The following is a 15,604-nucleotide window of genomic DNA, read 5'->3' on the forward strand; positions in this document are numbered from 1 at the left end:
ACTGATCTATAAAATTTGCAAAATCCCTGTGCCTAAATCTGTGAGAGTGGGAGACGTGTAACTGCTTCACGGAAACTGGGGAATTCAAGAGTGAACGAGGGCTAAGGGGCTGCCCAAGATTTCTGTCTTGATTGTCCACAGAAAATCGGAGAAAGTTAGCATCAAAATATTTTATGTTAACTTCTTTAATCCAATCCTCACCATTCCCTTTACCATCTGTATCTGTAACCCACATACTTCTCAGAGCATACCCGCCACCTGTTGGCAGGAAATGTAACTGTCCCAGTAAGACATTATCAATGTCTGCATGTGATGAGCCAATAACACATGTCCCTTCCTTCATCTCAGTTCCTTATTTCTGCACAGGCACTGGCATCTTTAAACAAATGCAGATTAATGTGTATGTGTAATTACACAAGCAATTATTTCTATATTGTGAAAAGCTTAGCAAAATTTGCCAAATGCTGTACTGCTTCTCACTACTTTGCTAAGTGCCTTTAGAGGCAGCGAATATAACCTAGTTTGATATCCTCCCTAGAAAAAGGCTATGAACTGGAGAAGCAGCAACAACGTTGGGTCTGACTCTATTCCCAACTCACTATAATTGTGACCTTTAACAAATCACGTTTCCTCGTCAGATCTCAGCACCACCCTGTCAAAAGAGGAGTTTCAACTGGATAATATTTATTGTGTGTTCCAGGTGCCACATTCTCCATCTATATTGATTTGATTCTATCAATGCACAAGCCTACTTCTATCTGTGGGAAGATTAAAAAAAAGAATAACAGATGGGTGGCAATATATTCATACCAAAGGACTACATTACATCACTAGGTCAATTTGACCCAAAATATGGGTGGTAATAAGGACAGATAGCATGAATTACAGAAACCCCAATACCACTAAGCTGGACTCATTTAACTTTCCTTCTGTTCTGGCATTTTGACTTTAAGAGACACTTAATAATAGCAGATACCCAACTTTATTAGTCATCAGGAAACCACATATTCTACCTAATGGCTAATATTAAAATGACAGACAACATTAAGTGTTAGTGAGGATGTGGAACAGCCAGACGACTCACACACTGAAAGTGTGATAGTGGAAATATGGATTGGCATGCTTCTTTACAAAACCATATGATGATATTTATTAAGTCTAAATTTTATACAGATGTGTGTGCACACATTTCCAAATCCTGGTCTTATATTCCTGGTCTTATGTATGTCCCAAAGGGAGTACAAAAATGTTCAAAAAACATTTTGTGTATTGGAAAAAAGAAAACAACTCAATTGCCTATCAACATTAAAGTAGATAAATAATGGTATTTTTGTACAAAGAATACTATTCAATAATGGGAATAAACGTACCGCAACTGAGGAAACATCATGAATGGATTGCCCAAGTATGTTGTTCAATGAAGCAACACATATTGTAAGCATCGGCATAAGTGTGATTCAAAAATATACTAACCTGATATATCGTGATAAAAGTCAAGAAAATATTTACTCCTTGGGCTAAGTGAATAAAAACTTGGGAGGGAGCATGTAGAAGTCTTTGTTGATTCTGGTTTTGTTCCCATTCTTGGTCTGGGTCCTGGTTGTTACAGGTGTTTGTTGTTGTTGTTGTTGTTTTAATTCATCTAACAGTATGTTTATTATTTAAGCATTCTCCATATGTATATTCCACATCAAAAAGACTTTCCAGGGGTGCCTGGGTGGCTCCGTCTGTTAAGCATCTGACTTCAGCTCAGGTCATGATCTCACACTCTGTGAGTTCGAGCCCTGCGTAGGACTCTGCACTGACAGCTCAGGTCAGAGCCTGGAGCCTGCTTCCAATTCTGTATCTCCTTCTCTCTGCTCCTCTCCTACTCTCTCTCTCTCAAAAATAAATAAACATTAAAAAAATTTACAAAAAAAAAAAAAAAGAAAAGACTTTCCAAAAGCAAGGCCTATTCACCTTTAGATTATAAGAAATTGCAGAATGTTATTATAAAGTTTTATCCCTAGAAATGCTTTATACACAATAAATCTGGTCTATTTTTAAAAATGAATGGAAAAACTCTCAGAAGATATTTCAGTAAATAATTATATCTTTTGTTGTTGAAAAAAAGCAAAGATGTCTTATTCAATTCATAAGCACTCCGAATCCTGTTTAAAACAACAAAGGGACTTAGTGAACCTGGTTTTCCCTGCTGCCATTATCATGCATAAAACTTTTTCATAGTGACCCATGACTCAGGGCCATTCAACTATTTTCTTTTTTATCTTATCTTATCTTATCTTATCTCATTTACATTTATTTACTTATTTTGAGAGAGAGAGAGAGAGAGAGAGAGAGAGAGAGAGAGAGAGAATCCCAAGCAGGCTCCGTATTGCCATTGCAAAGCCCAAAACAGGGCTCAAGACCAGGAACCATGAGATCATGACCTGAGCTGAAGTTGCACACTTAACCAACTGAGCCTCCCAGGCCCCCAGGGCCATACAACTATTTTCTAAAGACAGGACTTTTTAAGTAGACAGATGCCTTTATAGGATTACATATAGAAGCTCAGTGGCATCAGGGAAGTCATGTAGACACAGATTTTTTTTCCCACTTGCTTGTGTCTCATGTCTTAAATTCCAACTGCCAATTTTTCGTAATGTGAGAAAGCCAACTTCAATTAAAAACAAATCCCTTTAGGATGGTAATCATCCAGTTTGTAATGATAATATAATCACTAAGGCTCAGATTTTAATGGAAAACTTTAGAAGGAAGTTAGATTAACTGGTCCACAGGGGCAGTCAAGTTGAAGAAGGTAAATTTAGGTTCTATCTACACTGAGTGCAACCTGAAGAAATTTGTTTTCCCTGGAGACAGAGAAGCATCTGATGAGAAAATGAGTTTGGAAAAAAAAAAAAAAAACAAAACGCTCTCTGGTAACACCAATTATTAATTGAACACACAGATTTGGCATTCACTGGATTTTTTTAAAGAAATAAATTAACTGCAATAAGGCAAAATATAGAGCAAGAATACATTATTTAAGTTATAACCAAAAGTAGACTTTAACAACAGATAAGCATCTGTACTGACCAGCATCCTGCAATAATTCATCTATTATAAAATGTCACTCAGGACAGGGCCAATACAGAGTGTTCCCCAAGATTGCCTGTTTGCACAACCTCAGGAGAATCATTTTATTTATTTTCTTGGCTCCTTAGATTTGTGAAATGCAGTGTTTATTTGACACATTTATATATTGGAGTTATTACCACCATAGCATTAATAACACCTGCATCCCATCATGTAATTATTTTTTTTGTAGTGAGAACATTTAAAATCTACTCTCATAGCAACTTCGAAGTTTCTAATACAATATTGTAACTATAATCACAATGTTGTTCATTAGATCTTCAGAATGTGTTCATCTTATAACTTCAAGTCTGTACTCTTTGACCAACATCTCCCAATTCCTACACCCCCATTGCCCCTGGTAAATATCATTCTACACTCTACAAGTCTCTGTGAGTTTGGTTTTTTTAGATTAGACTCATAAATCATACCATACAGTGTCTGTCTTTTTCTGTTTGGCTCATCTCACTTAGCATAATGCCTTGAAGTTCATTACCCTGTAGTCGAAAAACTATTAAGGGCAAGTTCTTTGAGTCTTAAAAATATAATGTTTATGAAATTCCAGAACGTTACTGATTATTTCTGGATCCCACTTTCAGTATAAGTATAATGAGGTTGTTAAAGACAGCTCAGGAAACACAAGATAATGCTAGAAATATCCGATGATATATATGGATAAGCTAAATAATATATGAAAACCACAAATCATTTGGTAAGATCTCCATACCTTTTCCATTACAAATTGAGTGCTAAAAAAAGTACATTTCTAGAAGAGAGAGTTGAGATGTTTTATAGGGCAGAATAATGGGAACACAGGTTTTAACTCCCTGTCCCAGCGAAGAAGTCCAAAGAACATTCAGGGACCAACATGGTTGACCAAGATACAGGAAGGTGGAGCATTTCATTTGTATCTGTACCAGTGGGATTTGGGTAGGCACAAATTTCTCATCTCCGTTTCTCTCAATTCTCAAAGTACTGCCATGAATAATGGCACACAAAACTTGTTTTTCAATAAACAGAAGTTGGCTTTGTTTCAAAAGCATTATCCCAACACATTTTTTAAATAAAAAATCATCCTTGTACAGGTGAGTTATGTACATAGAAAGGTTGTTTATTACTCCTCTTTGTTGAACGTCCACCAGCCTAACAACAGGAAAATATTCAATACCCCACATTTACTGGCTCATTACTCATGCATATCCTATGCTAAAGGTTTTAGGAAAGTGAAAAGACGTATGTATAAATAAAGAACATAACTTGATGAAGAATGTACTAGGTGTAGTAGATGTTATACAGTTGAAATAAGGAAGAATCCGGCTCTGAAAGCACGAAGTTAATCCACCATGGGAAAAGTACACTCCCTGTAAAAGGAGATAAAGTAGCATCCTTATCATCAGAGAGAGGGAATTTAGGGCCATAAAGGCTATACAAAAAAAAAAAACAAAAAAAAAAACAAAAAACCTTTTTAATTCCACACTAATTTACTACCCCAAGGTCAAACCTCTTTGTCTTCTCAATTCTTCACGAATTTACCACTTCCTTGTCTAAAAGGTATAAAAGCTGCTTGATTTGGTCACTGCTTTGAGTGTCATATTTTTTATGGGGCTTCCATATGCAGGAAGTTAAGTGTGTTTTTCTTCTGCTAACCTGTCTTATGTCAATTTAATTATTAGACCACTGAAAGAACCTAGAAGGGAAAGATTTTCCACCTGTACACAGTCAAAAAATCACTGAAATGGGAGTTGTTGGCGTGTTCCTATGAAAAAGGAACCAAACAATGACTAATGAAAAAAACAATATACAAGATTATCATGTTTCTAAATGGAAGGTAAAAGGGATGTTTCAGAAATGGAAGAAACAGAGCGAACAATGAAAAGGAACTGAAAATAATATTAAGTAGAAAATCTATTTGAATTTAATTAGACATCACTTTCACTGAAGGAGGGTGTAGATTCATAGTAACCATAAGCATAGACTTAGAATAAATTCTGGTAAACTTCTGGCATTGATCAATTTGTTAAGGAGTGAAGAATTGAAAGTTCAGCCTTTGATGCAGCATTCATTGGCAGGAGGGGGGGGGGGGAAGGAAATACAGAAGCAGAAGCCTAATTAGTCACACTCACATAACCCAGAAGAGCAAAGGCAGAGTCTTTAGAGATTAAAGCCCCAACAGTCACAAGGTAGAAATAAAATGCCATCTATTTATTGTTCATGTACCAGAAATAAGAACAGAAAGACGCTCATTTCAGGTAGGTTTCTAAATAACCAAATTTTAAAATTTTTTTTTAACGTTTATTTATTTTTGAGACAGAGAGAGACAGAGCATGAACAGGGGAGGGGCAGAGAGAGAGGGAGACACAGAATCAGAAGCAGGCTCCAGGCTCTGAGCCATCAGCCCAGAGCCCGATGCGGGGCTCGAACTCACAGACCGCGAGATCGTGACCTGAGCTGAAGTCGGATGCTTAACCGACTGAGCCACCCAGGCGCCCCAATAACCAAATTTTTAAAAAATATATACAGACTGGAAAACACCTTACTTTTTTTTTTGGAAAAATTAGGAATCAAGTATTAAGGAATTTATAAATGAATCATTTTATATCTGCTTAAGTCAGTTAAATAAATTCTGCAACCTAACATCTAAATAATGATATTTCTTTATTAGACTTATGTGGATTTGGCCTCATTTGTCATTTGTATAAGGGTGGTAAAGCTTTTCCCTACTTATATTTTCTTCTAGGTCAATAAGTATACCATCACTTTCTATCTCTATGTAAGTGATACTGTACATTTAAGTGGCACATTTGCTCTATTTTTATCAAAAATAATAGAGATAACACATTATGAACACTAATATATACAAATCCAAGCCCATATAGACCACATGCCATAGCATTTAAGTCTAGAAAAATAAAAACGAGACCACCACTCAAATTACCATTTAAGTTCTCAACAGATACACACATACATAATGTGTGTATATAAATTCAAGACTGAAGACTGTGTCTCTCAGAAACATTTATTTTTCTTCGCCTTTTTTATTTTAATGGAAAAGACAACTGAAAATTCAAAGATCTGAAAATTTGCACATGATAGTCTGTTGTTTCCACTTCGTTTTATCACATCTCTTTGTCTTTCAAAGTATTTGTCCTACAGCAAAAGTCAATCATACAAATGGATTCTCAGTGCTGTGTCAAACCAGTGAGGAAGAGTGATAGAATAGTTGTATAAAACATGTTCATATTTCAGTAAACACTAAAGTCAGCATACACCAAAATCTAACCCATACTAATTTTCATTTGTTATATGCGCTATCACGGTGAGTGATAAAATCAATTACCTTTCCTCAAGAAAGCAACTTATACTTTTGTTTCTTTTCGTCCAACTCATATTATCCAGTATCTTCTGACACTTTCTAAAACCTTGGTAGTTCCTCTTATATGATTTTGGCTCTAGAGAGAACTCACAGTTCATTTGGATCTGCTACTTGACATTGGACAACAGAAGCCAAGGCAAGTAACATATCTCAAGAATGACATGTATTTAGAATTCAAGTTTATCACCTTTCTATCCCCAAAATTTTTAGTTTTTTATAACACAGCAAGTCTTCTTTAATAGGGACACTCACCGGACTCTTTTCTGAGGATAAAGAAGACAACATAAAATCACGTTTTGTCTTATGGTGTTTTGGGTACCCAGAAAAGCCAAAGCCTGATCTATAATTTGCTTGGTCATTTTGGAAAGCAGTTTAGAACAAGCACAAAGAAGAATGGACAAAGAAAACTGCTCCTCCTTGACTGAATTCTTTCTCTTGGGAATTACCGACAACTCTGAGATCAAAGTGACTCTATTCACCACCATCCTGCTTATTTATCTCACCAATCTCCTGGCAAACCTCGGAATGATTATTCTAATTAGAATGAATTCTCAGCTGAACACACCAATGTACTTTTTCCTTAGCCACCTCTCTTTCTGTGACCTCTGTTATTCCACAGCAGTTGGGCCCAAAATGTTGGTAGACCTTTTAGCCAAAAACCCATCAATCCCTTTCGTTGGCTGTGCTCTACAATTCTTGATCTTCTGTATGTTTGTAGATTCCGAGTGCCTACTGCTGGCGGTGATGGCCTTTGATCGGTACAAGGCCATTAGCAACCCCTTGCTCTACACGGTCAACATGTCCAGCAGAGTGTGCTTCCTGCTCATGGCCGGGGTTTACGTGCTGGCAACGGCAGATGCTTTGATACACACGACACTAACATTCCGGTTATGTTTCTGTGGATCAAAGGAGATTAATCACTTCTTCTGTGATGTACCTCCTCTCCTATTGCTCTCTTGTGCAGACACACAACTCAACGAATTAGCAATATTCACCATTTTTGGCTTCATTGAACTGAGCACCATTTCAGTAGTCCTTGTCTCTTATTGTTATATAATCCTATCTGTCCTGAAGATCCGCTCTGCTGAGGGGAGGTTCAAAGCTTTCTCCACCTGCACCTCCCACATAACTACTGTTGCAATTTTCCAGGGGACCATGATCTTCATGTATTTCCGGCCGATTTCTTCCTACTCTCTTGATCAAGACAAAATGACTTCCTTGTTTTACACCCTTGTGATTCCCATGTTAAACCCACTGATTTATAGCCTACGGAACAAGGATGTAAAAAGGGCCTTAGAAAAATTGAAAAACAAATTACAGTTTTAAGTATTTATAGTCTGTATATGTGCATACACCCACACACATATCGTGATTGTTGTTTTCATAAAATTATATGATATGATTTATTTATTATTATGGTATTTATTATTATGGTATTTTCTCAAATACTTAAAGAAATGAGTATCTGCATTAAAACTCAACCATAACAAGACACTGTATTTCCTCAAGCCTGTCATGTGTCACTGTGGTCTTCAATTTATTTAAGAAACTTATTTGTGCAAAACATTCTGACTCTTCTAATTTTCCATATATTTATTTCTTTGCTTTTCATGTAAGCTTAATTACAAGTATACTTGGATTTATTATTGAGTGTTCACTAAGTACTTTTCATACATGTTAATATTTTGAATTTCATGATAAATACAGTAGGTTCCAAACTAATGAATCCTATAATCTAGAGGAATGAACAAACATTAATTAACTGAGCACCCAAATAAGTCTTAAAACATTCATGAAGTAAAAGAGTTGGCAGTTACAAATCTAGAAAAAAAATGTCAAAAGCTAGTGTCTAGAAGAAAGGTTTCCTTCTATGATGATGTTTAGTCTCAGATCTAATTAAAAAAATCAAGCTGGGGAAAATAAAAGATTCCAGGCAAAGGGTCTAACATTACAGAGGTCCTGAGGTTCTATACCATTTTGGGATTTAAATAGTCCAACATGCAAAGGTTTTAAAGAGAAGTGTAAAGTTCCTTGGTAAATTACATCATTGTACTGAAATTATCCACAAGTCTTCCATAACTTCCAAAGGAAGATTTCCTTCCTATCTTCCTCCTTCTCTGCTCTGGTTAAATGTCCCTTTTTATAATTCATAGACAATGATCTCCTTTAAGCATTTTTTTTTTTAATATTGCTTGGCTTATTGCCTCCAAAATAAGATGGTAAGTGTTCTTTGTTCAAGGATTGAGCATTCCATCCCTGTTATCCAAAGTGCCTTCGTGGTGCCGGAGACAAGAAATGGCAAAACAAACATATACCCAATGAAATAGTAGATAACATTTTTAAGAGCTTATTAGACATTGGTAACACAATTAACTGAGGGTATGATAAGTGATTTGAATATATATATTTTGTAACTCTCCAAAAAGTGTATAAAATGGTTGTGGATACTAAGGTAATGGATCTATAAAGAGCTACATACTAATTACATTAGAAGCAAAGAGTATTTTCCCATGTATATGCTTGGTATCTATCAATTTCATCTGTCTGTGCTCAACTTTCTGATGGCTAAAGCAGTGAGTTAGCTTGTTGAGACAACATGGGTATGGCATATATTTGAGAGACTATTTAAGACTCAAGGACCGGGGTGTCTGTGTGGCTCAGTTGGTTGAGCGTCTGATTCTTGACTTTGGCTCATGTCATGATTCCAAGAGCCTGCATTGGGTTCCACTGAATGTGGAGCTTGCTTAAGATTCTCTCCCTCTCTCCCTCTCTGCTTTTCCCCCACTAGCACTCTCTCTCTTTCTAAAAAAAAAATTTAAGAAATTAAAAAAAAATTTAAAAAAATTTTTAAAGTTTCAAGGATACTCTTACCAATTGCAATCATAGAAATTAAAAGTCACTGAATGCCTTAGATTTTCCATTTGCTATTTAGAAATGACTTTGTGTGAAAACATTTCAGAAAAGATGTAAACCTAAGATTTTCTTGTTTTCATAGGGGCATTTGTGGGACCCCTTATCTGTCACACAGTATCACAGTGGAAAAAAATGCAAGGAACATTTTCTGTTTTTAATAAAAGGAGTTAAGTGTTTCTACCTGAATGATATTTTCTCAATTAACACACACTATGTCAATATTGTTACTGATAAGCAGCAGCATGGTAGAAAACACTGTCTGAAATACATTGTCCAAAAATGAATGGGGTATAAGTAGATTGCTGGTAATTCAGAGAATGTACATATGTCTTCTAGGTAACTAGTCTCTCTCCCTTTCAACAGCTATACATTACAACATCCAAAGACGGATTTGACCTACATATAGCAGTTTTATCAGATCTGGTTTGACCTAGAGGGAAGAAAAATTTAAAGAGAAGGAAATTTTGAGTCCTATGAATGGGATTCCAAATATAGAATTGACTAATTTAATTAAACATGGACTTCTTTTCCTTGAATATGAGGGGTTTAATAACACATCATGGGGAACATTTTTAGATTTGTCGGTAGATGGCCTACAATGACTCTTCTATCTTATTTATTTTACATGAAAAAGGAGTATCACATCAAAATACTTTATGTACTCTAGCTTACTTCAACCTTCATCATTCCTTTCCTCTGTAACCTCTATCACATCCTTCTCACATATACCCAATAACTGATGGAAAATATTATTGTCTGGAGGCATCTGGGTGGCTCAGTGAGTTAAGTGTCTGACTCTTGCTTTTGGGGAAGGTCATGATCTTGTGGTTCGTTAATTCAAGCCCCTCATTGAGCTGCACGTTGACAGGGAAAAAACTGCTTGGGATTCTCTCTCCCTCTCTCTCTGTCCCTCCCCCACTCACTCTCTCTGTCTCTCTTGAAATAAATAAATAAACTTAAAAAGTTTTTAAAGAAAATATTATTGTCCAAATGTAGCTTTTTTTGAGTAAAGGGGAAGTCTTTAAAGATGATAATATAAGAGGCCTTAAATTTCCCTCCTCCCCAAATTAACAGCTACAGATGCTACAATTCCCTCTGAAAGAAATCAAGAAACTATCTGAGCAACTGTTATACATTGAGCAAATGAGAAAACCACACTGAATCACAGAAAAAGCTAAGACAAAACTTTGCCATAAAATTTACAATTGGGAAGAAACTCCTGGCTACCAGCTTCTCCATGAGGTATGGAAGGTTTATATACCCCCCCCCCACATCTAATGTCCCACCATTTAATAGTCCCACTAGAGGGATAGGCCTCCAAGTCCTCTGGCTCCAAAGGTCAATGAGTCTTATATCACAAGAGTCATAAGACTATAGAAATAAAATAGGAGATGCAGCTATCACACCAGGGCTCAGAGCAGAGATAATAGAAAAGACCATTCTTCAGTCTTTTCCTGAATGAGATTTATTTGTACAATTTAACAGACTGAGGGTCCGGCTTCTGATTTTGCATGCTTCTAGGGGCTGACTGGGATCCTCCCTGGACACCAAGGAGCCTGTGGACATGTCCCCAACTCTCTCCCTCCTGCCAACCCCAAGTCACCAGTATCTTCCTGGAAGGAATTTGAGAAGACTCAAATAAATAATATTATAACTGAGAGAAGATACATTTCATTTGATAGCAAACAATTACAAAGAACAATAAGAGACTACTATGAACATTTATATGCCAATGATTTGGACACCCTAGAAAAGGTAAATAAGTTTCTAGAACGTACAACTGACTGAGACTGAATCATGAAGAAATAGAAAATCTGAACAGACCAACTGCTATTAAAGAGGTTAAATCAGTATTCTAAAACCTCCTCAAAAAAGAAAATTCAGCACCAAATCCTTCATTGGTGAATTCTATCAAAATTTTATGAAGATGTCATAGACAATTCTTTGCAAACTCTTCAAAAAATTAGAAGAAACAATACTTTCAAACTCATTTTATGAGATCGGCATTACCCTAATACCAGAACCAGGCAGAGACACTGTAAGAAAATTAAAGACCAACATCCTTGATGGACATAGATGAAAAATCATCCACAAAATATTGACAAACCAAATTCAACAGTGAATAAAAAAGGACCATGAACCATAATCAAGTGTGTTTAGTCCAGGGATGCAAGAATGGTCCAACATCCCTAAATCAATCAGTGGGTTATACTATATTAATAAAACGAAAGATAAAAATCATATGATCATCTCAATAGCTGCAGCGAAAACAATTGACAAAATTCAACATCCTTTTATGATAAAGATCTCTGCAAACTGGGTAGAGAGTGAAATTACCTCAACATAAATAAAGATCATATGTAACAAGTCCACAGCTAACATAATACTCAACAGGGCACAGGTGAAACTTTCCCTCTCACATGAAGAACAAGACAAGGATGTCCACCCTTGCCACTTTTATTTAAAACAATAGTAAAAATCCTAGCCACACCAATTAAGAAAGAAAAGAATAAAAGCATCCAAATTGGAAAGGAAGAAATCCAACCATCTTTATTTGCAGATGACATGATATTGTATATATACAAGATCCTAAAGATGCCACCAAAAAGTAGTTAGAATTAGTAAAAAAAAAAAAATCAGTAAAGTTGCTGGATACAAAACTAATATACAAAAAAAATGAGTTTCTTTTTATGCACTAACAGTGATCAGCCAGAAAAATATTTTTTTTTAAAAAAATGTCTTAACAACAAAAGAATAAAATACTTAGGTATAAATTAATCAAGGAGGTGAAAGAATTTTACAAATTTCACACTAAAAGCTATAAGATATTGATGAAGGAAATTGAAGAAGACACAATTGGAAAGAGATTCCATGCTCATACATTGGAAGAATTAATATTGTCAGTATGAAATCAGATACTGTGATGCCTGCAGTTTTGTTCTGCTTTCTCAAGATTGGTTTGGCTTTTTAAGGTCTTTTTTCTTTGTTTCACAGAAATTTTAAGATTATTTTTCCTACTCATGTGATGATCACTGTTGGACTTTAGATAGGGGTTGCACTAAATATGTAGATTGGTAAAATGGATATTTTAGGTAGGATGGCTATTTTAACAATATTTGGAAAGGACAGAAAATTATACTTTAATACTTCTTAACTTTGTAAAAATTGCAACAAATAAAACACACCAAATTGTTTAAAAAAGCAAAAAAAAACTGTGGTGTTCCCTAAAACCTCTTCTATGTACACATGCACCTATGATCTATATTAGTTGAAACAGTTTGCAAAACTCATATTTCCTCTTCTTTCTGTTACCCACTTATCGAATCACTTAAAATACCAACTAATATTAAATTAGGCATTATTTGTGAAAGTCCTGGTACTAGGGCTGCAGGGTATACAAAAATTAGCCAAGAGTAGCTATTATTTCTCAGGAGCTTACAATGGAGTAAAAGACTGAATGAAATGAAAATATATGAATGAAATATCTGAATGAATGAAATAAAATATCTAAATGAAATAAAAACAAGTCAAGAAAAAGTGCTGAATGGAGTGGATGTTACAGTCATAAAATAATTGGAATCCTGTTAGGTAATATGTGGTTGAAAGAATGCCATCGAATATGATTAATGAAAATATAAACATTGAAGAATTTTATACTTCCTTTTTTTAAATTTTTTTAATGTTTAGTTATTTTTGAGAGAGAGAGAATGAGCAGGGGAGGAGCAGGGAGAGGGAGACAGAGAATCTGAAGCAGGCTCTGCACTGTCAGTGCAAAGCCTGATATGGGACTTGAACCCAGAACCATGAAATCTTCACCTGAGCTGAAGTCAGATGCTCAACCAAATGAGTCATCCAGGTGCCCCAATTTTTATACTTACTAAGTGGGAAGGGGAAAGAGACTTTTTCCGAAGTGAAAGAACCAGGATAAACATCATTAATAATAAATAATTAACAAATAAAATAATCATTTTATTTAACAAATTTATTAATTTAATAAATTAAACAAAAGGAATAATATTTGAGATAAAATAATTAAATTTGAATTTCTTTAGAAGTCTGGAAGAAGACGCTATAAACTCAAGATAGCAATAAACCATACTACAAAAATCATCTCACCTTCCTAACAACAAACAATTTGGTGCAAGTACAAAGAATTGGTCTTTGCTGAAGTTGTCGGCTATGTTCACCAGGGAAAGTGCAGAATTAGAAATCGAATTAATCACATGTTTGTTTAAGTGTGAGGGCAAAGGCTTGAGAGATTTCAGTCCCAAATGACACTGAGTAAAAATAAAATGCCATCTCTAGTGTTCAGCTACCAGGGGCAAGCACAGAAAGACTTGCTCATCACAGGTAGGTTTCTGAGTCACTAAATTTAAAGAGTAAAGAATAAAAACCTTGCATTTGAAAAAATGAGGAATCAAATATTTAGGACATTGTAAGTGAATATTTTTTTTTACTTCCTTTGGGTAATAATCTGCAATCAAATGGCAAAAATATGTACTTCTGATAAAAGAGGGTGTTTAGAAGTAATTTTATTTTAAGTTTATTTATATATTTTGAGAGAGAGAGAGAGAGTCCAAGCAGGGGAGGAGCAGAAAGAGAGGGAGAGAGAGAATCCCAAGCAGGCTCCCCACAGTCAGCACAGAGCCAAACAAGGGGCTCGATCTCACAACGATGAGATCATGACCTGAGCTGAAATCAAGAGCTGGACGTTTAACCAACTGGGCCACCCCAGTTCCCCTTGGAGTAACTTTCATTAGTAAATGTATAGTTTTACCTAAACCAAAATAAAGAAGAAAAACTTTTTTTTTTAATCGTGTGAAAGGGTACATGCAAATCTAAGATATTCTTTTAATTTTTGAAAACAATAATAATTGAAATATCACAACGCAAATACTAATTTATATAAATCTAACCCCATATGAACCACATACCATATTTACTCCAATCCAAAGCAAAATAAGACCATCATTTATATTCCAATTCTCACATATCAATAGAAAGACAGGTGCATGCACACACATACATATATAAACAAACAGAAGTCTATATATGAAAAATATAATTTCTTGTTCAGCTCTATTTTTGATGAAAAAGTTAGGTTTAAATCCAAAGAGATGTAATTGTATATGTTATTTCTGTTTTCATTTGTTTTTAGCATTTTTCCTCTACATGAGCTTTGGTACCAGACCACCATTTCTGAGTGTAAGTAATAATAATGTGGCAAAACAGTAAAAATGTTGTATTGTTCATTACTTTTATTTTTTCTTCTATTAATTTTTTAAGTTTATTTATTTATTTTCAGAAAGCTTAGGGACAGTGAAAGCAGGGGAGAGAGAGAACCCCAAGAAGACTCCATGTTGTCAGCATGGAGCCTGATGAGGGGCTCAAACTCACCAACTGTGAGATCATGACCTGAGCCAAAATCAACAGTCGGATGCTTAACTGACTGAGCCACCTAGACACTCGTGTTCATGATGTTTAAATAAGAGATCTGAGGGGCGCCTGGGTGGCGCAGTCGGTTAAGCGTCCGACTTCAGCCAGGTCACGATCTCGCGGTCCGTGAGTTCGAGCCCCGCGTCAGGCTCTGGGCTGATGGCTCGGAGCCTGGAGCCTGTTTCGGATTCTGTGTCTCCGTCTCTCTCTGCCCCTCCCCCGTTCATGCTCTGTCTCTCTCTGTCCCAAAAATAAATAAAAAACGTTGAAAAAAAAAAAATTTAAAAAAAAAAAAAAAAAGAGATCTGTTCATGATTTCCAGTTTTAACACACAGGCTTGAACAAATCATGGTTTTTGAAGAACAGTAAGTGTAATCGCTTTTAGGCTCAATTTGATATTTGTTTTTCAGACATAAAGCTGTAAATTCAGCTTTGCCTTTAGATGTGACTTTTATATTATGTTTGATCTGTGATGAGTTTTCATTCATGATTGCTGAGATAAAGCAGTGAAGGTGCACACAAGTCATATATTTGGTGGGTAATATGCAAATTGATAATCAAACTTTAAATTCTATCACAAACATTTAATTTTGTCAACAGCATAACAATGAAATGTTTCTGGGCTATTTTCTGAGGATAAAGAATATAATATCTGAAACAAAACCTTTCTCATGTATAGATTGTATTTTTGTGAGTTTCAAGAGGAATTAAAACTTTGATATACCGTTTCTTGATTATTTCGGGAGCATTTTGGAAGAATAAAGAAGA

General features: G+C 35.4%; 1 protein-coding gene across 1 annotated transcript; it reads left to right on the forward strand.

Moving 5' to 3' along the window:
* Positions 1 to 6,877: 6,877 nt before the first annotated feature.
* Positions 6,878 to 7,813, forward strand: LOC109245202 (olfactory receptor 5W2-like). Its single transcript, XM_019412517.2, has one exon. The coding sequence runs from the start codon at positions 6,881 to 6,883 to the stop codon at positions 7,811 to 7,813; it is 933 nt and encodes a 310-aa protein (XP_019268062.2). The 5' UTR covers positions 6,878 to 6,880.
* Positions 7,814 to 15,604: the final 7,791 nt, after the last annotated feature.

Source organism: Panthera pardus, unplaced genomic scaffold (genome assembly GCF_024362965.1).
Source record: "Panthera pardus isolate Hobbes unplaced genomic scaffold, ASM2436296v1 HiC_scaffold_12, whole genome shotgun sequence".
In the NCBI taxonomy this organism is placed as follows: domain Eukaryota; kingdom Metazoa; phylum Chordata; class Mammalia; order Carnivora; family Felidae; genus Panthera; species Panthera pardus.